The sequence below is a fragment of the Phocoena sinus genome, chromosome 10 (genome assembly GCF_008692025.1).
Source record: "Phocoena sinus isolate mPhoSin1 chromosome 10, mPhoSin1.pri, whole genome shotgun sequence".
Classification (NCBI taxonomy): domain Eukaryota; kingdom Metazoa; phylum Chordata; class Mammalia; order Artiodactyla; family Phocoenidae; genus Phocoena; species Phocoena sinus.
Window position 1 is genome coordinate 88,688,746 of NC_045772.1, and position 27,566 is coordinate 88,716,311.

Below are 27,566 nucleotides of genomic sequence, written 5' to 3' on the forward strand. Positions count from 1 at the left end.
AGAAAGAATGACTATGACAAAGAAGTAGTAATTATGACACTTTTATGAGACTTAATTTAATTGTGAATTCTTTTCACATTCCACATTTTAAACTTCAGATTCAGGCCAGGCTCAAGAAAGAAAAATGGAATCAGAGTGAGAGGATTACAATTTGGGAAGGAATATGAGCTGTGTATTTGTCATCACCATATCTTTACATATTTATGTGGAATTCATGTATGAGTTTGGTATCTACATCAAGAAATATAATTTATTATTTTCAGACCCCTTTACTGTTTTTTAATATTAGGAGTAGTTACTTAAGATCTGTATCCTTTTATATATATCAAGAGTTATTTTTTTTAATGGAAAAAGGAGTCTTGATTTCAACACATTCTCTTACCTCATTTTCTGTAATCATACAATGTTTTATCTGTGGAAGACTGATCCTTTCCTGGAAGAACAAGCTATAAGAAATTATCTGCTTAATGGTGACTACAACTTGGACGCCCAATAGGTGGCCAAATCTCAGTAGTCTTGGACTGACTCCATTATGTTCCCTGCCAAGCTATCTTCTCCTATCTTCACTGTTATAGTTAATTGACGTCTCCATGCAGTCAGTCAGCAGCCAGGAATCTGGAGGTATTCTAAACACTGTGTTCTTTCATTGTTCACAGTTTTTCACCAAATCATGTAAATTACAGATTTTCACCTGTTATGAATCTGTCTCCTCCTGTCCTTCCCTATAGTAGAGCTTTTGTTCATGCCCTCCTCATTTCTTTGGGTTAATGAAATGTCCTACAGTCACCCATCTGTCATTCTACTGCCCTGCATAATGGCTCTATGTCATCAGCTGATAAATTAGAAAATCATTAAATTGTCTATAAAATGTCCTTAAGACCCTAGTAACTTGGTTCCTGCTTGTCCCTTTCATCTGGTCTTTTTCCAGGCTCTCACCTTGAACCCTAATTGTAGCCATTCCAAAGTACATACAGTTTCCTAATCACACCAGGCTGTTTGCTACCTGCTCTGTTCATGTTGTTGTATGCTTAAAGTTATCCCTACTTCCCACTTTCCTTACCACGCTCTTTCTCTGGCTGGCTTAATTATTTTTCAACACTCAGATCAAAGAAGTAAAATTGATAACCCTATTTTGTGTGTCCTGTATACACATAGGTCTTTCATAGTACCTATGACACTTTATTATACACATCTGTTTACTTGTCTGTTTTGCCATGATAGAATGAAAGTCACTCAAGTGTAGACCCCCTGCTTTATTCATCTTTGTATCTCCAGAAACTTGCAAAGCTTTAGAAAAAAGAGTAGAAAATTAATAAAATCTTATTGAATTAATTAAAGAAGTAACAAAAGTTAATACCTGGGTTTTCAATAGGTATTTCAGGTGGGAGTCATATTTTTTGATTACTGTTGAGAGACATTGTCTGGAAAGAAAAAAAGAATTTTGTTTAAAGTTGGATAGGAAAACATATTAACTTTAGCACATTTATCACAAGTTCTGCTTTGTCCATGTTTCTATAGCAAACATGGTTTAAAAAGGATTACTGTTGACATACTTTTAAATGTCATTTCAGATGGATACCTTATAAACTTGGTATAACTTGATAGACTACAAACATATTTGAAAACTTTAGAACTGCAGAGAAATCCATGACAACTTAACCAAACCTCTGAAAGACTGTTCATTATATCAAACTACTCTTAATTTAAAATATAAGTTGCAAAGGGATTCATAAGCAGATAATGATAAATAGAGAAATATGCAAAACTTTTCAGAGAATTGCTTTTAGAATTAATGACATATACTTATCATAGATGGTGTTGTCTTTGACACCAAACCTCTGTGTTTTCTGATATTTTTGCTTTTTTCTCTAAGCTGCTCTTAATGCTTCAGCTTTATCTATACTTAGGTGGAATAGATGTGAGTTGAGCAGAGAGTCTTTTGGTTTCACTGTTTAAAATTATTTTCCTAAATGTTATTAACTTTCCTTTCCTGTTTGTCCTGAAAACTCCTGAATTGAATTGAATAATCAGTCATACAACACAAAACACAATGTTAAAAACACACCAATATATTTTACAGTAGCTGCCTTCTCAGTCTTTATTAAGTTACCACTTTAGTTAGACAAAATGCATAGAATATGTAAAAGTCCATGGAGGAGTAGGAAAGGAACTGTGAAAGATTTGGCTATTGGAAGATTTTAATATAAAACCTCATCCTAAAATTTAAAAAGAAAAAACCCTCAAGAATTCACCTGCTTCAGCACCTTTCTATTAGGTATTATATCTATTTTATAGAAAACTCCTAGGAACCAATGAAGGTATGTGATTTGCCCAACTTCTAAGAGGAAGTCAAGTCAGAGAAGAGGGACACTGAAATCAAAGCTCGTGCCCTCTAGTGCTTGGTCTCATCACATCATAAAGTGGTCTGAGGAAGGCAGGCAGAGTAGCATATTGTATTTCAGAAAGCAAAGTCCTGGGGGTCACCAAGATGGCGCAATAAGAGATCCCAGCCTCTCTCTCCTCACAAAGATCAACGGATAGCTATCCATGGACAAAAACAGCTCTGGGGAGAGCTCAGGAAACCACCCAAGAAACTTCAACAACACAGTGGGGGAAAATAAAGCCCTGAGAATAATTCCATAAAGAGGGAAGAGAGAATAGCTTCATTTTGCCTGCATCAACCCATCCTCCAGGCCAACACTGCTCAGTGCCAAGAGGGAAATCCCCTGCTAGAACGAGTTCCCCTCTCTTGGAAAAGAGGAGTGGGGTGAGCGAGCAGCTTCCCCAGCCTTGTGGGACACTGCATGAAGGACCTGCATTGCTTTCATCTCACTCAGAGACCAGCAAAGCTGAGATGGATAAAGGTGGCAAGAACAAGGAGGAAGGGCAGTGGCTACCAGCATCAGCCATGCAGTGGGAGTTACCATGGATCCCAGCCGCCTGCTCTGCAGAAAGCCTCAGTAACTTTCACTACTGAAGAAACCAACAGCCAGCACAGCTGCCACAGACCCCCTGTAGATTTCATTGGTTTTGTTTTCCTCCACTACACTGCCCCTGCCAGACCCTGAGATCCACACTTGCAGCTAGCCCAGGCCTCAGTTTTTGCTCAAGTGCAAGGTGCAAGTCTATTCCCCATGACTGACCCCTTCCAGCAGCCCCTCCAGCTGTGCACCTGCATGCCACTATTCTGACCTCTGTCACTGACGTCCACTGCCATGTACACATCTGTGGTGAGATCTGGCACCTATGAGAGTGCACACTGACAGCCGAGATCCCCACAGCTGTGTCTGGGGCAGATTTGGCCCTTTCTCCTGTCACTGGTCTGCAGCACTGGGCTCATCTGCAGCTAGCCCCCAAGCTGTGCACCTGCACACCCTTGTCCTGACTCTCGTCACTGGCTTTTACTGCCGTGCACACGCCCATGGAGAGAGACTGCAGCCACAGAAGTGCACTCCAACAGCCAGGATCCCTGCAGCTGCCAGTGCACCCACAGTTAGTCCTAACCCTTGAGACTGGCACCGCCCCCCACCCCCCAACTATATGAGTGTCTGCAGCCAGCCCCTGCCACTCCACAGGCGCCTGCAGCTGGCCCCCAGAGCTGTGAGTAGGTACACCACCAGCTCCAGCAGCAGCTGCTGCCTGCCCTGGTCTCTAGCTGCTGGACCTGGAGGCACCACTGAGGATCGCAGCAGCCCTCGCAGCTACTGCAGATCCCCCCACAGTGCTTACTGAGGACCACACGGTTGTCGATGCTGTGGACCCCAGTGACCTGAGCTGAGGAGACATCATGCCCCCCCACCCCCGACCTGGCGTTGTCTCACAACCCTGCACTTGGTGCCTGTCACCACTAGGCCCAGGGTCACAGCACGTTCCAGTTGGTCCCCGCCTGTAGGTGAAGGTCTTTCCGTACTGAAGCCAGCCCATAAAGTCTGGAAGAGGTGACTGCTTCTTCCTGTATACAGACAGCTTTGCAAGGCTACAAGATCACAATGAATCGGGGAAATATGACACCACCAAAAGAATACAGTAAACTTCCAGCAACTGACCCCAAAGAAATGGAGATACAAGAATTGTCTGACAAAAAATTCAAAATGATTGTCCTAAAGATGCTCAGAGGACCACAAGAGAACACAGAAAAAGAATTTAATGCACTTAGCATAGCAATACAAGAACAGAATGAGAAATTCAACAAAGAGGTAGAAAACATAAGAAAGAACCAAACAGAAATCTTTGCGCTAAAGAATACAATGACTGAGCTGAAGAATTTGATAGACTAGACCAAGCAGAAGACTCAGTAAACTCAAAGACAGATTTCTTGAAATTACCCAATTGGAGGAACAACAAAAAGAAGAAAAGGAATGAAGAAATGTCTGTCAACTATACTTCAATAAAAAAATACAGTAAAAAAAGAAAAGTGAGCGAATAAATCCTATGGGACTCACAGCCTCCTTTTGTCTCTCTGTGCCCTAGGTAGCAGCCACCTACAAGTCACGGCCCTCCACAGAACAGTTCAAAACAGGTCTCTGATTCCCAGGGATTCCCCAATTTTTAAGGAATTTGTCAGGTTTGATGCCTCTCTCTGCATTTGTTGTTGTGGTGGTTGTTGATTTATAAATTTATTTTGGAATACAGCCTTTGTTTAATATGCCATTTTGATGGGGACCTATCTGATGCATGTAATTAGCAATACAGTAAAAATTTGGATTAAACTATAGCAAAAGTCCTCTTAAGTTTTACCCATTCTATGATTTTATGGTACAAGGCCGAATACTGGGGGGGAGGGGGGGAGAAAGACACAAAAAAGGGAAAAAAAATGGAAAGATATGATAGTTTAATGAAAGAATGTGGCCTTTGCAAATTGCAGACAGCCCTGATTTGAATCCTAACAAACTACTAACAAACTGAGCAGCCGACCCCAGGCAAGTTATTTACCCTTCCAGAATTTCAGTTTCCTTGATTCTGAAGTAAGATAATATGTATTGTTATGGGGTTGTGGGGAGAATTAGATGAGACAATGTATACGAAATGTATTAGAACTCCAGGAAGTGATAGCTATTATTAATAGTCACTAAAAACAATTTAAACCCATTCTTATATCAGGCTGTGCTTTAGAGATTTATGACATACCTCCCACACTCCCTTTTTTGCTCATTCAACTCAGAACAACTTTAATTCCAGATAAAGGCAGCCTGTAGCACTGATATCTTCTCCCAGATTAGCTTCCTGATAGGTTTGTTCTTTCAAATAATACATGCATATGTTGAGATATCAGACTCAATTAGGATATGTTCATTTGCTGTCACTTGAGTTTTCCAATTTGAAGTCACACTCCTCTGTTTATAATGTACCAATTATTTTCAGGGTGTTCCAGAAAGGAACTTAAAGCAGGATATGGTGACTTTCAAACTATGGGAATTCAGTTATACAAAGAGCTTAGTGACACGTGCACAATCAAATTTACAAAATGAATGAGGAAAAAAATCCTTGAAAATGTAATAACCGGTAGCAGAGATATTTTTAAATGAATGTTAGATTGTTCTGGAAGGTGTTAGCAGCTCTTCAGATGTATCTGAATAGCTGTGAAGAATAGATAATTATTAACAGCATTTGCCAAAGGGAGATACCTATTAAAAGTACAATAGCTTCCACAGTACTAGGGAAAGGACAGTTATTACAATCGACTGAAAAATATTGTGATTTGGCACTTGAGAACTCAGTCAGAAAGTAGTCTTGGAACAGGAATAAAATGTCTTACCTGGATACTTTCCAAATAGGCATAACTTCTAGAAGTTGGTTCAGATAAAACTGACTGTGGTCATCTTCATGCTGTAGACAGCAGAATATATTAATATTTATAGAGCGAATAGGAAGGAATATCAGATAAAAATAGGTCCATAACTTCCTGCTGTCATTTTATTCACCTCTTTTGATAACTCTCATTTATCATTTTAATACTTTGTTTTAAAGACCTTATAAGACTCTCCTCAACTGTATAAGCATTCTTTTCAAAAGTAAAACAGAAAGCTGAGCTTTGGTTGAGGATAAACCCCAAGGATATTTGAAAAACATCCTGCCATCACCAAGGTCAAACATTAATTTCTCCCAGCAGGAAGGCAGTTTTTCAGACACCAGTTCTCCCACATACGTGCACATTTTCTTTATATTTAGGCCACGAATCCGTGGCAGTATAAGACTTGACAGCTTGCCAGATTGGCCGGCAGACACAGAATGGACTTCTCCTTTTTTCAGATTTTCCATACCTTGCCACCAAAACGTCAGCATAAGAGAACATTCCATCTCATGAACATTCAATTATGCTAATGAAAGACAACTACTGATAGGTGTAAATTCCAGGAGTTATCAGATGGCACTGTATTTTTCTCCCAAGGTGAGCAGGAACTACTCATCTTAAAATATGAGTCCTCTGGTCCACATGTATGCATGCACACACACATACACACACACACACACACACACACACACACACATTCACGTCATAACTCCTTGATTAGCTCTTCTGGAATGGGCATCCATGAAAACCCTATGCAAGTCTGCAGAAAATGCAAATATACTCCATCATAATTGCACTTTTTCACCACACAGTGACATTAAGTTTGACAGCTGAATGAGTCCCTCCATGCCTGGGGTGCATGTAATCCTGTATGTCAGTACACACACAATGTATTTTTAAAACTGCCTATTAGAATTTCTGACAGAAAACATCAGAAGGAAAACCTTTACATGGCTTAAGGTCAAAGGTAAATTAATTTTTATATTGGGTTGTATTGTGAGAAAGAAGGAAACTAAGTAACATGGGAAGAATAAGGTTATTGTTATAATACCTTGAGTGCATGCTATGAAAAAAGAATGCTTTGTAGAAATGCTAAGGAGCTTGAAAACATGAGGCTTACTCAGTAGGAATTTACCTCTAGAGTCAATGGCTGATGAAATCTGAAAGTATCATAGTGGTTAAGACAAATTTTTCTGCAGTAGAGAAAGCAAAACTTTAGGCATGGAGAGGACAGTGAAAGGGAAGGGACAATAGAGAGTGAAAACCAGAGCCAGAATAGAGGTAGTAAGATTTGAAGTGTAGTATTTGGCATTTGCCTTATTTCAGAAGTTAAAACCAAAGCAGCATATAAATAATATGACTTATTTGAATCTTTCTGAATGGCATAATCATATTCATTTAAAAACCACTTTACTTGGCTTCCAGAGATACTTTTGGGGGAGGGGGAATTGTCCATTGTCATACAGTGACTTAACAAGAAAAACATTTTATCTAAAGGATCTCAAAGAGTTGGAGGAAAGTTTGAGCAGTTGTCCGTGGAATATATTGTGCAATTAATTTTTCTCCAAAAGTGAGGGCCATACCTTTGTCTTAAGAAAAACATTAAGGTATTTTTTTCCTTTTTTTTATACAGAAATCTATTGCTGTAAATGTTTTGTGAATGTTTTCTTGAACTAGAAAGAAATCTTAATTTTATGATTAATGTCTACAATGTTGGCAATACTTTTGATCAAACTTGAGAGAAAGGAAGAAAAAATTTTTAAAAAGTCTCAGCCATTCACATCACTTCTAATCAAGACAGGAATTTAAAAATTTTGAAATATAGGACGATTTCTAAACACTGTCAACATGTTTTATGAATAATCTCATGGAACATGAATTAAATCACTATATATCAGTGTAATAGAAGTGAGTTTAAAATAGAAAAGCCATCTAAGATGAATTGAGCTTTGCAATGCCTTTTACAATTAGAATACTCTGAAATATCTACTGAAAGTTGATGGTGTCAATAAATTTAATAGAATGATAGCTATCATTATATTCCTAATATTATATAAAAAGAATATTATCAAGCCAATTTTATGTTGTTTTACTAGAAAGAAAATTTAATTATTCATAAATGTTTAGCTTACAGCCGAAATTATGAAAATCATAGATAATTTTGACATTATTTTAAATAATAAGAAGACCATTCACCATTCCCTTACCATAGATATATAAAAGAAAAAAAATCATTGGTCATTTATTTTAAATATAGCAATTCAGGCCATGAAGAAGGGTCACAAATTGATAAACTTTCTCAGTTATATTAAATTAATCAGCATACTATGTCTATTCCTGAAAGAATATTTTATAAAACAAGGCAATTATTATTATTTTTTTTTATTTTCTTCAAATACAAGGTTTTCAATTGAAATTATAATCTAATCTACTCAATGGGTATTAAATGTTTACAACAAAAAGTGTGATGCATCAGATTGCAACATATACATCATTTTGACATAACACACCAATGTCTGTGCTCCTCAATATTTTCAATATCATGAGTAAATTTTTGAAATTTTAAGTGTCTTAACTAACATTAATAAAGTTTTAGAGTTTTTAACAGTAAAAGACTAAAATATCATATAATCTAACATCCTATTGTTTTTGCTTTAGGGCTGTTATGAATTAATACATATAAAGCCCTAATAACAGTGCCTGGCACCTAATATATAATTAATGTGGTTAATTATCATTGAATACCTATCATGGCCCAGACTTTGGGGTATGTGGATAAAGCTGTGGAAAACAAAACAACACCAAAAAAACATAAAGGTAGAATTTTGACTAATTGCTCTGAAACCACATCTAAAACTTTTGAGTGTAGCCCATAAGTTCTAAGTGTTTTTGTAATATAAATTGGTAGCATAAGTTATGTGAAGACTCACTGACTGGGCTCAAATCCAAGGTCCTCTACTTACCAGCTCCATGAATGTGACCTGAGGAAAGTCATGAGCACGCTGGGATTTAGTGTCCTTACTTATTTATTTTTTTTGCTGTACACGGGCCTCTCACTGTTGTGGCCTCTCCCGTTGTGGAGCACAGGCTCCGGACGGGCAGGCTCAGTGGCCTTGGCTCACGGGCCCAGCCGCTGGGCCCGTGTTCCCGGACTGGGGCACGAACCCGTGTCCCCTGCATCGGCAGGCGGACTCTCAACCACTGCGCTACTAGGGAAGCCCTAGTGTCCTTATTTTTAATAATATTTGACACATGGAATTGTTGTAAAGAGTAAATATGATAGAAATATTTAAGTTTCAGATGTAAAATATATGCTGGATACATATTACATCAAAGTAGTGGAGTTATATGCATTTCAGAATAAACCTTAATTTACATGAAACTGAAATATGTGTGATTTGTGAATTACTACCAATGTGATAGTTTCCTTTTTCTTTAACAATATGCAACTTCTAAACAAGAGTAGAAATTTGAATTATACATTTTCTCTTCCACCCCCCATTGAAATGAAACATGATAATTTCAGCTTTTTCATCAACACTGAGGACAATTTGAAGACTCTTAGATTTATTAATACTGAGGGTATTAGTTGTACTTTATAATGTTTCTTTGTGGAGAGTTCAGATGCATGGCCCTGGAGCTGTCAACACTGGCTGAGCTGGGTACCAGTTCCAAAAGACATTTCTAAACAACTCTCTTTTGGCCTCATTATGTTATGTTCCACATAGATATATTGCAACCTAATGCACCACCTGACACTTTTTATGATGAAGCACCTCAGACTAGAAAAAAAAAGTCATGCACTGGAAGTCTGTTATCTGATGTAAATGACAGGGTGATGGGATTTTTGCCTAAAGCAGGTAATTGGAAGATTCTACAGGTAAAAACTGCTAAAATATCAAAGTTTACTGCATACTGTGCAATTTGGGTTTGAAGTAACTCAAGACACCACACAGGGGATAAAATTTATATCTAACACCATGAAACTGTCATTAAAGCACAGTAATCCCTTTCTAAGTAGTTTTATTATATATATTATGAATATTAATCTGTTCTGATTTAAACTGTGTTGACACCACCGTAGTCTTCAGATAGAACAAGAGTTGTGTTATTTTTCTTCCTTCCATGGTTTCCCCTTTACTTTTTCTATTCCATTCATTTCCTGGTGGATTCATGGATAGTATGAATAAGATAACATTAATAAGTTACTCATAAATGATTTTTCAAGAGACTAGTAGACTTATCATACTGAGGTTGCAGTAGTGTGTTCATGTAATTGCTTCAGTCCAAATTGTTAACAGACATAAAGATAAATATTTAGTAAATATACTCAAATATGTATTCATTAAACATATTTTAATCACAAAATGGCAACAATCCGTAAGGATGGGAATATTGTCCTTAAAGTAATACATTTGCTAATTGAAACCAAAGCTAAGAAAGTCTTACCTTTCGAGATAACTTTCCTGGAAATTCCCAATTTTTCTGTAGATTAAGTTGAATAACAGATCTATTTTTCTGAAATATTCTGTGGCTTCCCAAGTAGTGATCACTGAAAGAGAAAAAAAAAATACAGTTACTTCCTCCTATAATTTCCCCAAGTATATGTTCTCCTCCCTGACTTCATTTGCTTTTATTTTTGAAACAGTCTGGTTAAAAGTTTTATATCTATCCCTAGTTTTATTTATATCTATCTATCTACCTATCTATCTACTATTTATCTATCATCTATCAAATATATGTATGTGTGTATATATCTCCTCATATTTAAATAATTTTATTTATGTATTTTGGCTGTGGCATGCGGGATCTTTAGTGGCAGCATGTAACTTCTTAGTTGCAGCATGTGGACTCTTAGTTGTGCCATGCATGCAGGATCTAGTTTCCTGACTAGGGATCAAACCCCGGGCCCCTGCATTGGGAGCTCGGAGTCCTACCCACTGGACCACCAGGGAGATCCTTCCTCATATTGTTTTAAATGACAAGATATTACACGTATTTTCAAATGCATTATGTTAGAAGATGACTAGACACATTTAGAATAGACATAATAAAGAATACTTAACATATTCAAAGTTACTTTCACCCAGCCATCGCAAAGCTGAGGACAACATGCTTTTGGGAGGTCTAAGTGATGTCACAAAGTGTTTGTGGGGACCACTGTATCAAGGAAGCAGAGCCATGTGGTAGAAATCTCATTGGCTTTAGAGACAGATTTACTAGCTTTGTGACCTTAGGCCAATTAAACTGTCTGAAACTCAGTATTTTCCTTTTTAGAGTTGGGATATTAATGTCTACGTCAAAGGTTTGACAAGCAGATTAAACAAAAAATATCCTTACACATTTCAGAAATTTCTAACGGTGTAATTATATTTTCCCTCTCCCTCCCTCCCTCCCTCCCTTCCTTCCTCTCTCTCTAAATAGTTCCTAATCACAAATTAAATGATGAGCAGAATGAATTACTGATTCACCACAGTGTTTGGAATACAATCTGATTCCACTTCTTTTAAATGAAAGGCTTTTATTATATGATCTCCTTTATAGATTTAAATTTTGATATTTATAGTGACTTGGTCATTAAAAAGGATGAATCATGTTAATGTAGCACTTTAAGGACTTTGGTTAAATACGTGAAAGATTTCAGGAGAAAAAAAACACTCATTAAAAGTTTGGGGCCCTTCAGGTGATGTATTCATTTATCTGGAAAACCCATTAGATGTTTGGGACCACCTATTTCTAACAATGTCCGACAGAGCATTACTCTGTTGATATCTACTATATTCTCTGTAAATGTTATTTTGACAACTGCTATTTTTTAAGAAAATCAAACACCTATCCATTTTGGTGAGTGTTAGTGTTCACAGCATGTGTTCCCCCTTCTATTCCCATTCCTCCCATTAGTCTAAACTAGATTCCTGTTCCATTGGTATCCATAGGGCTCTTATATTGTTCTTTGAGTTATTTCTACTGTGAGTCCAGACATAAGACATGGCCAGTGTATTCCCTGAGTTTCTGGAATCATTGATTCCTGCCTTCCTCCAAGGGCCATTCTCATATTCTATCACATATACTCAGGTTCCTCTCGTTTCATTTCCCCCAACCCTAATTCTTCTTTCCACGCTTAGAATTCTGTTTTCCTCTTCCTATTCTGGGAACCACTTTAAAAGCAGTGACCCACCTTGCTCTCAAAGCTTCTTTTTCTTCAATGTGTTGAAATCTGGACTCTGGACCCCAGTACAGTGAATTCAGCCTCAGATATGGCTACTGCTTTCCTGAACTACCTTATTTTACCCACCTGTATGTATGTCCCTTAGTAGGCTTACCAGGTAAAATAGATGTCCAATAGATATGAATTTCAGATAACAATGAATAAAAATTTTTAGTGTAAATACATTTTGTATAATATTCGATCCATACTTATACTAAGAAAAATTGGAATTTTTGAAATTCAGATTTAACTGAACATTCTATATTTTTATTTGCTAAATCTGTCAATTCAACTCCCTTCTAAAAGTAGGTCCTAGTTCTTCCCTTATCTTTGCCTCACTCTGTATTTGTGGGTGTGTGGCAGGGGTAGGGTCTGGGTAATTATCAGATTTTGGGTAATTAACAGACTTTGGAGGGAATATTTCCTGTATAAATTTTCTTTTTATTTTTAAGTTACATGATAGGAATATAGTCTAGGAGAAAACATTTGAATTGTACTAAATTGTGCAAAACAAAAAGGTTTAAAAATTATTTCCCTTTTTCCAAAATAACAGTTACCAAGAGTTTATTGCACTTTTTTTTATAGGCTGACATAAATGGCCAACCACATACATTTATGTTAAAAATGAGATCAATTTTATTTTAGCTGTGTCTCTAACCTTAGATAAACTTCTTTTAACTTATTTTCTGAGACTTTGCTTCCTAATCAGAAAATTTTAAGTACTCCATTCATAGCAATACCATCTGCTATGTTATTATAGGTTTGTATTAACCATATTTGTTTTTAAATTTTTTTCCTTCATTTTTTGGTATTATTTGAGTCCTGAGTCTCTTTTTTCTCTATCTTTACAGGCTTAGGAGACATAATTAATTTTAATCTTCTACTGGTTACATAATTTTTTCTAGTAAAACATATCTTAAATCTTTTCCGTTGCAACCTCAATCGTTATTTATATCACACTCTCAAATAAATCTTAGAGCTTAATATGACTTTAATTCGGTTCTCTTTCATTATGCTACAATTGCCCAAGTAGAAATTATTTCAAATTTTTTCCAGATTCTTTTATAATTTACCTGATGAAATCGAGAAAAGTAGTAGATCAGTTGATCCAAAAAGTTATTAGATATGAGAATTATAAAAAAGACATATCTTAATATACTTTACTTTTAAACTAAAAATAGTTAAATAGCCTGTCAATAAGCAAAGTTTTGTTGCTAGAATAAAGAAAGCTGTTGATATAGGATGAAGGGTCTGTTGATAACAGTTTTGTGCCTTTCTGTCATAAACCAAACCTATAAGTAATTATCTTTAATTTCCAGCTCCAGCTTCTTTAATGAGGAACATATACTTGAAGTTGAGGAACAACCTGAATGGAGAATTAGTTTAGATTCCTATGATTATTCTAATCTTTTGAAGTTGTTTCTTCCACACTTAATTCAGCAGTAGTAGTTTTTAATGATCTATCTGGAATGCATTTGTTGAGTAAAGAGGGATATACAGCTCCAATTTTAGACATCTTTTCAACATAATAACAATTTGCCCGAACACCCCTAATTAATGAGGACATCTTTTCATCTCTGACTTACTATATTTATCACATGAACAATTTTCATAAATATCTGTTTCTGGACAACTTTATCTGTTTCTTTCCAATATTTTTCCTTCCTTTAACTTTCTTATCCTAATGTGATGTCTAGGATGCTTGGCACACTGTTGAATAGTAGTAATGAAAATAGACATCCTTCTCTTTTTCTTGACTTTATAGAGAATGCATAGAATGATGAACAAATATGATATTTACTGTGTCCCTGGTACATACTTTTGTTGTCTGTTTTGTTAATGATTTTTTTAAATTATGAATAAGCTTCAGATTTTATTTAATGAGTTTTCTGCATCTACTGGATACATCATATTGAGAAGATCATTTTTTTCCTTGAATATGTTAATATATTAATTGTATCAGTAGATTTTTCCAATGTATAAGTATAATTATCTTTACATTCTTGGGTAGATGCATCCACTGGTAGATTTAATTTGCAATTTTTAAAGTTTCTTTTTTCTACATAGCAAAATTTAGATTGGCCTATAATCTTAACGTTTTGTGTTTAATCTTTGTTTTAGGCATTACAATTAAACTAGCCTTGTAAACTACATACACCTTTTTCTCAGTCCTGGAACAGTTCATATAATTGAGAATTATCCATTCCCTCAAAGTTTGGTGCAATTTGCCTAAAACTTCATTTTCTGCTCCCCACTGCTCTTTGTTGTATTTCACATTTATACTTCTTGAGCTAATTTTGAAATTCATGATTCCTTAGGAAATTGTCTGTTTTTTTACAAAGCTGTCAAACAGATGTCCCAAGTCCCTTCTATTTTAAATATCTTTTGACATTTACCTGGGAGCTCTACAATCCGCTTGCAGTCGTTTTTTCCTTTGTGTGCTATCACTCTTTCTTGTTTTACCAGAAGGTTTTTTATTAATATTTTTTCCTGTCATTTCATGAGAATTTTGGTGGGCTGGTGGGTGTATTCGCATTTTCAGTCTAATATATTAATCCAGTTCTGAAGATATATAATTGTCGTTTTAATTATGGGAATAATTTTGCATGACGAGAGAGCTCAAAAACTGGAAAGGAAGGACTTTTCTGGTCTAACTCTCTCATTTTTCAAGTAAGGACACTGGGTTCAACCAACTAAGACCAGAGATTAGAACATAAATATTTGGAGTAAATATAGCGTACTTGAAGTTTACTTATAGATTCAAGCATTCCTGTTATAATGTGATGCATGTGTTTCTTCTTGTAAAAGGGGGGATTGAAGTGTTCTGCAAATTGTGGACTAAAAATAAAAGATCTCATGGGAAAATAGGGCTGGAAGAGACCACTCAAATCAATACAGGTCTCTAAGCAGAGTGTGTGTGTGCGCACACACACACACACACACACACACCTTAGTACAAAAAGACACATCTAATTTCAAAAATTTAAAGACATATTATAGTAAATAACAGACCTGGCTTTTAAAAATGTCTTTAGCTTGGTGGAAGAGGATATAAGAAAGTTTTTTGATGCTGCTGAATATAGAGATGAGGGCAAAATGTACAAAAATTGTGGAGAATTCTTCAATAAACATTTTCAAGACAGAGCCTGAGACCAAGTTGAGAAAAAAAATGCATGTTGGATGAATGGTCACTGGTCACTGGTATACTACTGTCGCCCTCAGCAGCTTCATGTGTACTTTGCATTCAGCCACTGTTACTTAGTGGAGCAAAACATTCATATGCCAGAAAAATTTACCAGTATGAAGGTGACTACTCTGAATAAACTAATTCATGTTACAGAATTATGTCATATTGCAGAAGAATTTGTACTTGGTATATCTTTTTTTGGGGTATCATGTTTAAAATACTAAATAGTCCTTTTTGTGTGTGTTAGCAATAACAAAAACTATTACTGTGCTATGTCCCTTAAGATTAAATCTCTGATGTTATTGAAAGGACTACAGATCCTCCAATAACCCTCACACTTTCTAAGAGCTGGAAACTACTGTTCACCACTTTACCATAACTCTGTTTGGCAAGACCACCATTTTGATTAATTTGTCTTTGATGATCAAGGGCTACACTATTCAATATTGTAACTCTTAGACACTTTTGGCTACTGAGCACTTGCATTGTGGCTATCTGAATTAAGATGTGCTGTAAGCGTAAAATACACACTGAATTTTGAAGACTTAGCATAAAAAGGGAATAGAAAACATCTCAATATGTTTTTAATTCTGATTACATGGTTAAATGATAATGTGTTTGGTATATTGAGCTAAATAAAATATTACATTAGGGAATTCCCTGTCGGTCCAGTGGTTAGGACTCAGTGCTTTCACTGGCAAGGGTGCAGGTTCAATCCCTGGTCTGGGAACTAAGATCCCACAGGCCAGGTGGCATGGCCAAAAGAAACAGAAAAATTACATTGAAATTTATTTCCACCTGTTTCTTTTTATCTATTTTTTTAATGTGGCTAGTAGAAAACTCAGTTATGTGGCCCACATTATATTTCTATTAGACAATGTTGATCTACAGAAAATGAAAGAGAAGAGAGAAAAAGAAAATAAAGCATTAAAGAATAGAAAGAAAGGTGGTAGGTAGAATTTAGTTAGTAAATGGGATAAGGAAAATTAAATTTCTGTTTGAGGACTCTAGGTATTGGAAAAATATAGGAAGAAAGACTACCACATCAAGAGAAGGAGAAATGAAAAATATTAAAAATATTGCTGCTAAGATGGGTAATGTGGAGAGCAGAGTTCGAGCACTAAGAGAACTGGCCACAGTAGGTATTACTATGCTTATAATGTGAACATTGGTGTTTTCTATCTCAGATTATACAAACCAGGTGTTTTTCTCAATCTGGTAACATTTCAAATATGGGTGCTTAGTAGTTTTATTTAATAATAATGTAAAAAACTTCAACTGTTAAATGAACTCAATCTCTATGATACAATCAAAAGTTTAGTTTTTTCTTCATATATACTCGTAAATAAAAATTCTGCACATCCATTTATTTATTCTCTCAACAAATATTTGATTCCAGCTATGTGCTTGTTGCTATCTTAGGAACTGTTTTCTGAATATAACTGTCATTTAAGATGAACACCAAAAGGCTGAATCCTTGTACATAATTACTCCTATTTCCTATTCATAAGTAGCTCATATTATTTTAAAGTTTATCACATGAGCAGTTTATACATGGAAGTATGTATATATTAAGAGATTAATAATATTAACACCAAAAAGTCACGTGCAGATACTTTAAATTTGTCCTACAGGCAAAAAAGACATCCTAAATAATGTCCAACCTATGAATACTGATTCAGCCTAAGAACTCCTTGAAAACTCACATTTATCAACATTACTCTTTCATCAGGATGAATACATATTCTTATTTTATAGGATCACTAGATCTAAATTTTCTCCATTCTGATGTATAGGAAGTAGTCCCAGAGATGTTTTGTGAAATATTACAGTCATAGGTAGAAAAAAGTATTTTAATTTTATCTTACAAATATTGAGAGTCAGGATTGCTGACAGCTATTAAATGTTTCTTTAAGAAAACTCAGTAATTAAGCTGACTTTTAATACTTTGGTTGACTAAGAAATATAAGGTGAGTACGACAAGACATTAAAATATTAATAATACAATAGTACTCCACAGGGCATTTTTCAGGTACTTATTTATGTACACACACATGAACACACACACATGCACACCCACACATTCCTTTGGTATTTGCCACTTAAAATTTTCAATGATGTTATATTGATATCTACCATATCTTTAGTTCCAGTGAGCTTTGTAACTAGTGGAAATGCCCTGGATTTTATGCTTAAAGTGGTATTTATTGCTGGCTCAGCATAGATAAATATCAGCGATATGTTGTTTTCCTCAACCAGTGTTCCTCTCATTTATAGCTATTTTGCTTTCAGGGGAACCTTGAGTAAGAAAGTTAAACTTCATGACTTGGAGATACAAGCATAGGTGAAATTCTAAAAGTATAGCTCACAGCCATGGGGTGGTTAGTTGAGGAGGGTCATGGTTTTGAACAGAGACCTTCGATGGAGCATAAATGGATACCAACAGCAACTACTCAAGGGAAAACTGGACCTAAAAGATCTTGCCCCATTTTTCTTAATTCCCTCCAGCCTGTAAAAAGGCAAGTATCCCTAGTGCTTCTTCACTTGAATATGGCTGTATTCCTTTACGTATATAGTATACATACTTTTTTAAATTCAAAAATAAAATGAAATTGAACATATTGCAAGGGATTTTTTCTTAATCTAGAGGAAAAGTTTTATAACAACTTCCAATTTTACAGTGCCTCCTCTATAAAGCTATGTGTGCATAAAAGAAAAGTAGGGCTTCCCTGGTGGCGCAGTGGTTAAGAATCCACCTGCCAGTGCAGGGAACACGTATTTGAGCCCTGGTCCGGGAAGATCTCACATGCCGCGGAGCAGCTAAGCCCATGCGCCACAACTACTGAGCCTGTGCTTTAGAGCCCGCGAGCTACAACTACTGTATCCCGGCACCTAGAGCCCATGCTCTGCAACAAGAGAAGCCACTGCAATGAGAAGCCGCGCACCACAACAAAGAGTAGCCCCCGCTCGCCACAACTAGAGAAAGCCCGTGTGCAGCAACAAAGACCCAACGCAGCCAAAGAAAAAAAAAAAAAAGAAAAGTAACAACAGTATATATAAATGAAGTTAATTAAGACAGAGGATCAGGACTTCCCCGGTGGCGCAGTGGTTAAGAATCCACTTGCTTAATGGGGACAAGGGTTTGATTCCTGGTCCAGGAAGATCCCACATGCCACGGAGCAACTAAGCCCATGAGCCACAACTACTGAGCCCGTGTGCTACAACTACTGAAGCCCGCGTGCCTAGAGCCTGTGCTCCAAAACAAGAGAAGCCACCACAATGAGCAGCCTGTTGACTGCAATGAAGAGTAGCCCCTGCTCTCTGCAACTAGAGAAAGACCACACGCAGCAATGAAGACCCAACACAGGCGCAAAAAAAAAAGAGGGTCAATAAGAAAGAAACACAGCAGTGAAACTGGAACTTTGTATCTTTTGCAAAAATATATACTGAGCTCCAGGGAGATTTTTTTTGAGTTATTTTATGTAAAATTTGTAATATAGTCACCAACTTGGGAGATCAAAAATATGGATTTTATTCCATTTCAAGTTTCATTATTTTTCCCACAAATGTCCAGAGAAGAAACATTCTGTGGATTTTCCTAATACAAAACATTCAAGAACTAAGATTAAAATAGCATATGTAAGCCTTATTAAAGTGATATTGGCTAATTTGAAATATTATGTAATTCAGATATTCTTAGCTAATAATTTCTTTACCTTATTTAAGATAAATAGAGCACTAGGCTATTTAAACCTCAATTAATTCAAAATTAGGGGGATTAATAATTCTTAGCTTTTAGAAGTAAACAAGACTTGAGTAAGCAAAAATAACTTGATAGATGCATGTTGGCTATTACAGTTTTAGGTATAATAAAATTAAATTATATACCTGCATTTTGTTCTGATTTGCCTTGTCTTCATGAAAAAGTCATGCAATAGCTTTGTGACTCTTTTCATCAAGTCTGTTGGTTAATGATGCTTGCACAATCACAAAGCTTTAAAAAAAGCATGGAGCTGAAATATGCTATAACTTTTACATGTTTCTTTCAATAATAAATATCTTTATTTAGTGTAAGCTCTTTGGGGAATTGCTTTCAAATGAAGATATGTGTATTTACATACTAGGACATTTGTTCTAGTACAGTTACTGGCTAGAACCAAATGCAAGTTTGTATATATTACTATTATTAATTTTTAGTTAACTATTTATTAAAGATAGCAACCAAAGTTAATTTTAAAGTGTTAGGAAGAGTACTTTGAAGGAGATCCAAAACTAAACTGAAGTAACTCAAGATACTCTTAATGAATGATTTATTAACAGAACATGTTTTCATTATTGTGTGTGAGAGCTCTCAAAGTGATGATGTTCCTTCCTATACTCTGACATAGTTCTGTGATTTTTACAAGAAGAAAGCAAAGTTATGTAAAAGAGAAACACACCTTAATCTATTTATTTGCTCAAAGTAAATCTAAAAAGTTATAACAGATTAGATTATAATATTGTAATTCTTAGCTGTTCTGAATGTGCTGAAACTAATCAATTTGTTCCAGTTTGCTAAATGAAATCCTTAATTTCATTGAGAATAAAAAGACTCATTCCACACCACTCCAGGAATATATGTAACTGAGTTTTTTTTTTTTTTTTGGTACGCGGGCCTCTCATTGTTGTGGCCTCTCCCATTGCGGAGCACAGGCTCCGGACGCTCAGGCTTAGCGGCCATGGCTCACAGTTCCCAGCTGCTCCGTGGCATGTGGGATCCTCCCGGACCAGGGCATGAACCCGTGTCCCCTTCATCGGCAGGCGGACTCTCAACCACTGCGCCACCAGGGAAGCCCTGTAACTGAGTTTTTACTGCTAATGAGTATAATCTATTACCTTAAACTTTATAAAATATTACCTAGCCTTTTCCTCACTGGTACTTAATAGTCTGACTTTTACTTTGAATAAAAGACAATTCCAATTTATAATCAAGTGTTTAAAGAATAAATTAATACTAATTGTAATGGGATTAGCTAAAACATTTTTTAACCTAGAAGTTTTCTTAAGATTATTAAAAAATTCTGATTAGATTTAATTTTTGAAGAGGATTTTCTTACTCTAGTCAAAGAAATTTAACATTTTCTCTTCTAGGAGAGGTCAGGAAAGAGAAAAGGGACTCCAGAGTAGATAACCAGATCAGACTAATCAATGCTGGTGGTAAATCAAGAGGTAGATACTGTTTCTTAATTTAGATTTAAGAATATATACGACAGTTTCAAAGTAAGATTTTTAATTACCATAGGTTTTCTTTTTCTTTTCTTTTACATTTTTTTAGTACTTGACAAGAGTCAATTAAATAATAAAGAAAAGTTTTCTTTTGTCTTGTTTAAGTCAAGGATGTAAAACGTGGCCATAACTGTAAGCAATAGGCCCAAGCAGAATTTTCAAGGATTATTTACTTTCTCCTTATGCGGCTTACTATTGACAATGCAGTCATGATTTATTCAACTGTAGCTTTTAGGTACAGTACATTTTATTTATTCTGCAGTACAGAAGCTGGTAAGGAAAATTGTTTTTAAGTTGAATTAGAAAGTAAGACTTATAGCAAGATTTTTGAGAAAAGAAATTACTCAAATCACATAGATTAGGAGTAAGAAACAGAAAAACCTGCACTCCTAGAAAATATCAGGCTCTTAGATAATAAAGGATAAAATTATGAAGTAGCATTATACTTCATATATTATAAATATATGAGTCTAGGAGAAGGTGCAACTACTCTTACTCTCTGGAAAGAAAGCAGACACAGGAGCACTCTAGGAAACAGTCTTTCTGTCCCTAGGTCTTTATATCTGTGCTGCATCTCATGGAAAAGACAGGAAGTTATAGCGTCTATCCTCAGGTCTGCCACTGCATAAGCCTAAGGGGGTCTGTCTACTCAATAAGGTCATGAGAACTGGGGAAATGGGATTACCAAGGACACTACAACCATGGTAGTTAACTTGGGGTCTAAAACCAGGAATGTAATGGAAGATGCTAATATTTTTTATTATTTCTCAGTTTAATTTATTCTGATTTGCTGATTTGGTATCCGTGCTTCATATTGCTCACAACTTTGTTTTAAGCTGCCAACAGCCAGTGATGAAACTGGTAAAGTTCTAATGCTTTCATTTACTCTTTGCTTATAATTTAAAAACCCTGTTTGTAAAGCAGTTTTTGAGGAGAAGACTAATACTTAATGAAACTCTTTTTGGTGGTAATTGAAGTACCTAATAAGACTAGCATGATATCCAGGTATAAGAGGTCAGGAACTTTCTCATTTAGAGAAGAGTTATGGAGATGTGTTATTAGAGTGAGTTACTAGATTTATAAAAGCGTGTAACCGGCAGAGGGAGTGCCAGAGCAAGAGGCAGAGTGAGAATGGAATATTTTAATTGACAGAAAGAGTTTGTCATACTAGATTAAAATGAGTATTTAATGAGCTGTAAAAATAATACAGTTGACCTTTAAAAAGGGGAATTTTGGCTTTCTTAATTTTTAAATATGCTACGAAGTATAACATCTTATTCGTTGATTAAATTCAATATTTGTGCAAGGTACTGGTTTTAAAAAAATGTGTAAATTTTTTTTTCATTGAGTCAAAATTCTTAGGTCACTAATATCCCTGGTCTCTAATATCTTGCTACTTGAAATGTGAACCATGGACCATGAGCATGAGCATCACCCAGAAGTCTGTTAGAAATGCAGTCTCCTCCCCATCCCAGACCAAGTGAGTCAGAATCTGTTTTTTAACAAGATCCTCAGGTGATTCATATACAAATTAAAGTTTGAGAACAGGTTTAACATATCAATATAAATATAGATTTATGTGTAATTTGTGTCTGTCTATCCTCCTGTTTATTTACATTCCCCCCCTTTCCAGGATTTTATTTACTATTTGACTAACCCTGGTTAAGACAGATGAATTCAATAAAATAGCAAAATATGACTGAAGGAGGAAATTAAAAACTAGAGAATCACAAAACTACTGCCAGCAAAGTAGTGAAAAAGTATCCTGACCATTGACATTTAATTTTGATGATGAAAGGTTTTAGCTACTTCCTCAAAACTTGGTTAGTTCAAGTAGTTACTTTTTTTGTGACTATTTTAACAGACTGATACACCTTCTGGAAGAAACCAAGGAGTTTAAATTTTAAGGATTTGCCCTTATCTAATCCAAAGTAGATGAGAAACTGCAAAAGTAGAAACTAAATATAATTTATCACTATCTTCATAAAACAGGTTAAGGAACATAGTTCTGATAACACAAGGGGAGTTTAAAATGAAAAATCTTTCTACATCATTCTACAACAGTAATAGTGGGGGTTTTTTTGGAGGGGGAATACTTATCCATTTTTTAGTGTATTATATTTTAACAACCATATAATATTTTTAATTGATTTAGAACTATGATTCACAGGAGCTCATAGCAATCCATATATAATGAAAGGACTAGTAGAGGCTTAATAAAATTTTACACTTGGGATTAAAGATTACTAAAATATAATCCTACAGCTTATTTTTACAGTAGAAAAATATATTAAAAATGCAGTTTTTAAGAGGAAAAGAATTTGAAGTTAAAGGAGGTTAACTCATTTTGCCAAATCAATGGTGTTAGAGAGTAGTTACAAATAGTGGGAAGGATTTGTTTTCATATTCTTCATTTGCTTAAACAGTCTCAAGATATCAAAAAGAAAATCAATTTTTACCTAATCAGAGATTTGGAAATGACAGAAAGTCCATCTTCAGTGATTATGATTTAACATTATTTTAGTCAAAGCATTTCTAAACACTTCCTGATTAAAAGTTCAAAAAAAATTTTATACACGTCAGAAAATGAGTGTTCTGTAAGTTATGTATCTTTTCCTTGAGTTTGACCTAAACGCTGTATGTTGAATTATAAGCTCAATATATGTTATGTTTATTGCACAATATATGGTCATTATTCTTTTTTTTTTTTTTAACATCTTTATTGGGGTGGTCATTATTCTTAATGAAGAGTTATCCTGTAATTTTTGTTTTCAAGTGGCCCTTTATCATGAAAGGAGGCTTTGTAATAGAGTGGAAAGACTGTGGGCTTCAGAGTCAGATAAACCTGTGCCATCCTGACTTTGCTGCTTCCAACTTTATGACCTTTAGCAAGTCATTTAATTTCTTTTTAGCCTCAGTTTTCCCATATGCAAAATGGGAATAATTATGCCTTTCTTTTATGAGAATGGGTGGTATTACATGTGAAAATTCTAGCCCAGGGCTTCCCTGGTGGCGCAGTGGTTGAGAGTCGGCCTGCCGATGCAGGGGACGCGGGTTCGAGCCCCTGTCCGGGAAGATCCCACATGCCACGGAGCGGCTGGGCCGCTGAGCCTGCCCGTCTGGAGCCTGTGCTCTGCAACGGGAGAGGCCGCAACAGTGAGAGGCCCGCGGACCGCAAAAAAAAAAAAAGAAAATTCTAGCCCATAAGAGGCTTTTAATAAGGAAAATCAATTTTTTTATTGTTTTTATTGTTATAATATTATTTTCATTTCTATGCAACTTGCTTAAGCATTCCTGCTTTTATCAGAGAACCAGTTTTCCAAATGCCTCGTTATCTTTCTGGTTGTTAAGATTAAAAAAAAATTATATTTATTTGAACTCCTGCTGATCTTTCAGGGAAGGAAAGTTCCTCCCTCAGGGCACTGCTAACCTCTTCATCTGTCTTTTTGATCCCATCTTCTCTCAACTCCTCACCATTGATATATTCTCTGCCTTCAATACTTCCCTCTCCATTGGTTCTTTCCCTTCAGCTTATGAATATTTTCAAATCTCTCTTATCCACATTCCCCAAATCTCCAGACTGATTCTCCTCAGTATCTAAAGCCCCATTTTTCTCCAGGCTTTTATCACCACACATTACTTCTGAGAGAGTAGTCTGCTTATGTGTTTCTGTTTAGCACCTTCCATTCTCCTTAGCTCATTGCAATCTTGCTATTTTCTCCTCCGTTTTAGTAAACTTGTTCTTATTTGAATCACCAACTCATTTTGTAATTGCCATATTTAATGATGATTTTTCAATCCTCATGTGATTTATTTTCAGTATTTGATACTATTTACTTAGTACTTGAAACTTTCTCTTCCCTTCTTGTGAAAGGCACATTTTCCAAGGTGTCCTGCAACTTAAATTGCTTTTTTCCAATTTCCTTTTTCTGTTCCTCCTCCTCCTTTCGTCTTTTATATGTTAATGTTCTCAGGATCCTTTCTTTTGTCATTTTCCCTACGAGACTGCATCTGTGTCTAAGACTTCCATTCCTTCTTAGAGCTAACAGTTCCTTAACCCACACCAGATTTCCTAAAATCTGGGCTATTTTCTCAATAACAGATGACCCTTGGCACTCACATACTCAATGTGTTTCAGACTTGATTAATTATTTTATAACCTCAAACTTCCATTTCTCTGATAACTATCATCATTACTGAACTCACAGCAAAACTAGTCATCATCTTCTACTCCCTCCAGGCAATCCCACTGTCAACTAAAGAATGTTGCTCACCATATGGCTCTACAAGGATTGAGTCATTAGCCACTGCAGTTGCTGACCTCCACACCGTGCTAGGAGTTCAGGGCAGAGAACAGGAATGAGGCATTCTGTGTTCTGGAAAAACTGGCAGAGCTTGCTTTCAGATAGTTAGATATTTTCAGGAGAAAAGTTTATGATTCCAGTTTCTTGCATCTTTCCATACTTAGGAATGCACGAAAATCATTAACTAGGATATCTGTGCCTCCTGACTAGCAGTAACCTTCTACTGAGATGTGTTTGATTGCATGTACCCCTTCTCCAAAATCACATATAAGCTGATGTCTCCACCGTAACTCTTCAGAGCAGTTCCTCAGAGATAGCTGAGAGGCTGTAGTCCTCACCAAGTCCCCCGTAAACATTGTAACGCACAGCTTTCACGATGCACTTTTTTATTTCAGTTGACATCACATATTTAGTTGCCAAGTTCCATTAATTCCACTGTTTTAATAATACTCCAGGGATTTAATAGTTCCTGTTTAGCCCCACTGCTGCTACTTTAGCTCAAGCTCTGTCACCATTCATATGTTCAGTTATGTTCTCCTAACTCGAGTTTTAACTCTTTTTAAGCATACATTACTGTTCATATGATCACTTAAATGCTTCTCCCATCCTCCAAAATAATTTATTTCCTTAATCTCTTGATAGCAAAAAAAGACATGTTTATTGTAGACATTTTGTAAGTAAAAAAAGAAATGAATGAATTATCTATATTGTAGTTCTTTTTCAAGGAGTGGCTACTCGAACATTTTAGTGTATAGGATTTCATTCAGTGTATAGGATTACATTTTCATGTATAGGATTTCTATTTCTTTTCCAAATAGTAATATATTTATTTTAACAAATATTAATATATTAAAATGTGGTTTGAAAATATATCTTGTCACCCTTAAAAACAATGATACGTGCTTTCATATCAAGATATGATATTGTATTTTTATTAATTTATAAATTCTATGGCATATTATAATGAAATTATGTTCACAATTTTACCACTATTTTTTTTTTTTTTCTTTTTTTTTTTTTTTTTTGCGGTACGCGGGCCTCTGCCTGCTGCGGCCGAGCGCAGGCTCTGGACGCGCAGGCTCAGCAGCCATGGCTCATGGGCCTAGCCGCTCCGCGGCATGTGGGATCTTCCCGGACTGGGGCACGAACCCGTGTCCCCTGCATCGGCAGGCGGACCCTCAACCACTGCGCCACCAGTGAAGCCCTTACCACTATTTTTGAGTACTATTGGAGAGTTAGTTTTTTTCTTAGTATTAGAAATTATGCTATGGTGAATGTAGAATTTTGTATTTAAGTCTTTTTGTATAATTATGATTGTTGCTTAGAAATATTTGTAGAAGCAGAATTGCTGAAACACATATATGTTTTCGACACATTTCTATAGACTTCTGACACATTTTTGACAAAATTCCCTTTAGAGAATGCTATATCAGTTTAAATTCCTAGCAGCTGTTTGGATTTTGTCCATTTTCCCACTGAATTTCATCATAATAAATATTTTAACAATTTGATAGGCAAAGATGGCATCTCATTGTTTTAACTGCATGTTTGTCGTTAAACTCTTTAAGTAATTTCTTGTCCACTGAATTGCTATTCACGTTCTTAGCCTGTTTTTTTATCTTGATAATTATTATTTTTTAATTTATGCACATTTTATATGTTCTAAAGCTATTAACATTTAAGCTATTAAGTACTTATTTCTTTCCTCAGTATTTACAGTTTAAATACATATTGGTCATTGACTTTCCTTTACACCATTTCCTTATTCTTGCTGTTAATCCATCTCTCTTTGATCTACAGGTAGTTGGTGTATAATAAAACTAATACTGCACTCACAATAGGGCATTGTAATAACTGATGACATGGCTTTATGAATTCCTTAGCCAAGGAAAAAGGCAAGGATTATATCTAAATCGTCTTTGTATTCTCAGTGATAAACCAAATCCCTTGCACACGTGTGTGCTTAGTAGGTGTTGAATTGGACTGTTATAATCCCTGTACAACTGTGTATAATTTCCACCCCATGCTCCAGCATGAAGAACCATTTGCTATTTTCTGAATCCTGCTCACGGGATTTTTAGTATTGTTTTATAGTTAAGAGCCAAGGTTATGCAGGCAGCCAAACCTGGGTTTGAGTTCAGGCTTGACCCTACCAGCTTCCTAGTTGTGTCACCTTGAACAAAGCCTCAGGTTGCCCATCTGTAAAATGGGTTATTATAGTATCTGTATCATTGATATATTGTAAGACTTAGATGTTTACCCAATTTGAGACTAGGAAATAATTAGCACTTAATAAGTGACAACTATTATTATCATTGCAATCAAAGTTAGTTGGGTACTTCAGATGAAGTGTAGTACTGTAACTGTTAGAGTTTAAATTATTACTTACTGCATTATTAACTTATTACATGTAACCCGTGTTCCCTCTACAGAAAAATATGAACAGATTATCCAAGTCTTTAAGGACATATTTTTAAGACAAATTACATAGAAATAAATGAAAAAAACCTGAATGAAATATATATTCCTTTAGATATTAGAAAGAATAGTAATGAATATTCTGCTTATTCATATGTATCAATACTGATAAACTATTACTCTTAAAAAGTAAGCAAATTCCGGTTGTGTACATATCCTTCAATTTCCATTAGATAATAACTGACTGTAATTAATCTACACTAATACTTGGCAACTTTCCTAACCTAATAAACCCACATAAATTTTAATAAAAATAAATGAGTATGAAAACATTTCAGAAATCTATTATGTTTATACTAACAAGAAAAAAAAGAGTGAAATGATTTTGTTGTA

General features: G+C 35.5%; 1 protein-coding gene across 2 annotated transcripts in view; it reads right to left on the reverse strand.

The window, feature by feature from the left end:
• Positions 1–27,566, reverse strand: part of PIK3C2G (phosphatidylinositol-4-phosphate 3-kinase catalytic subunit type 2 gamma) — a 353,016-nt gene that overhangs the window by 310,121 nt on the left and 15,329 nt on the right. For both annotated transcript variants that reach the window (XM_032647260.1, XM_032647259.1), the window contains exons 5-7: positions 10,241–10,343; positions 5,756–5,826; positions 1,358–1,421 (exon numbers count right to left, since the gene is read on the reverse strand). In XM_032647260.1, coding sequence (XP_032503151.1) covers positions 1,358–1,421; positions 5,756–5,826; positions 10,241–10,343 — 238 coding nt within the window. The remainder of the gene's footprint in view (positions 1–1,357; positions 1,422–5,755; positions 5,827–10,240; positions 10,344–27,566) is intronic.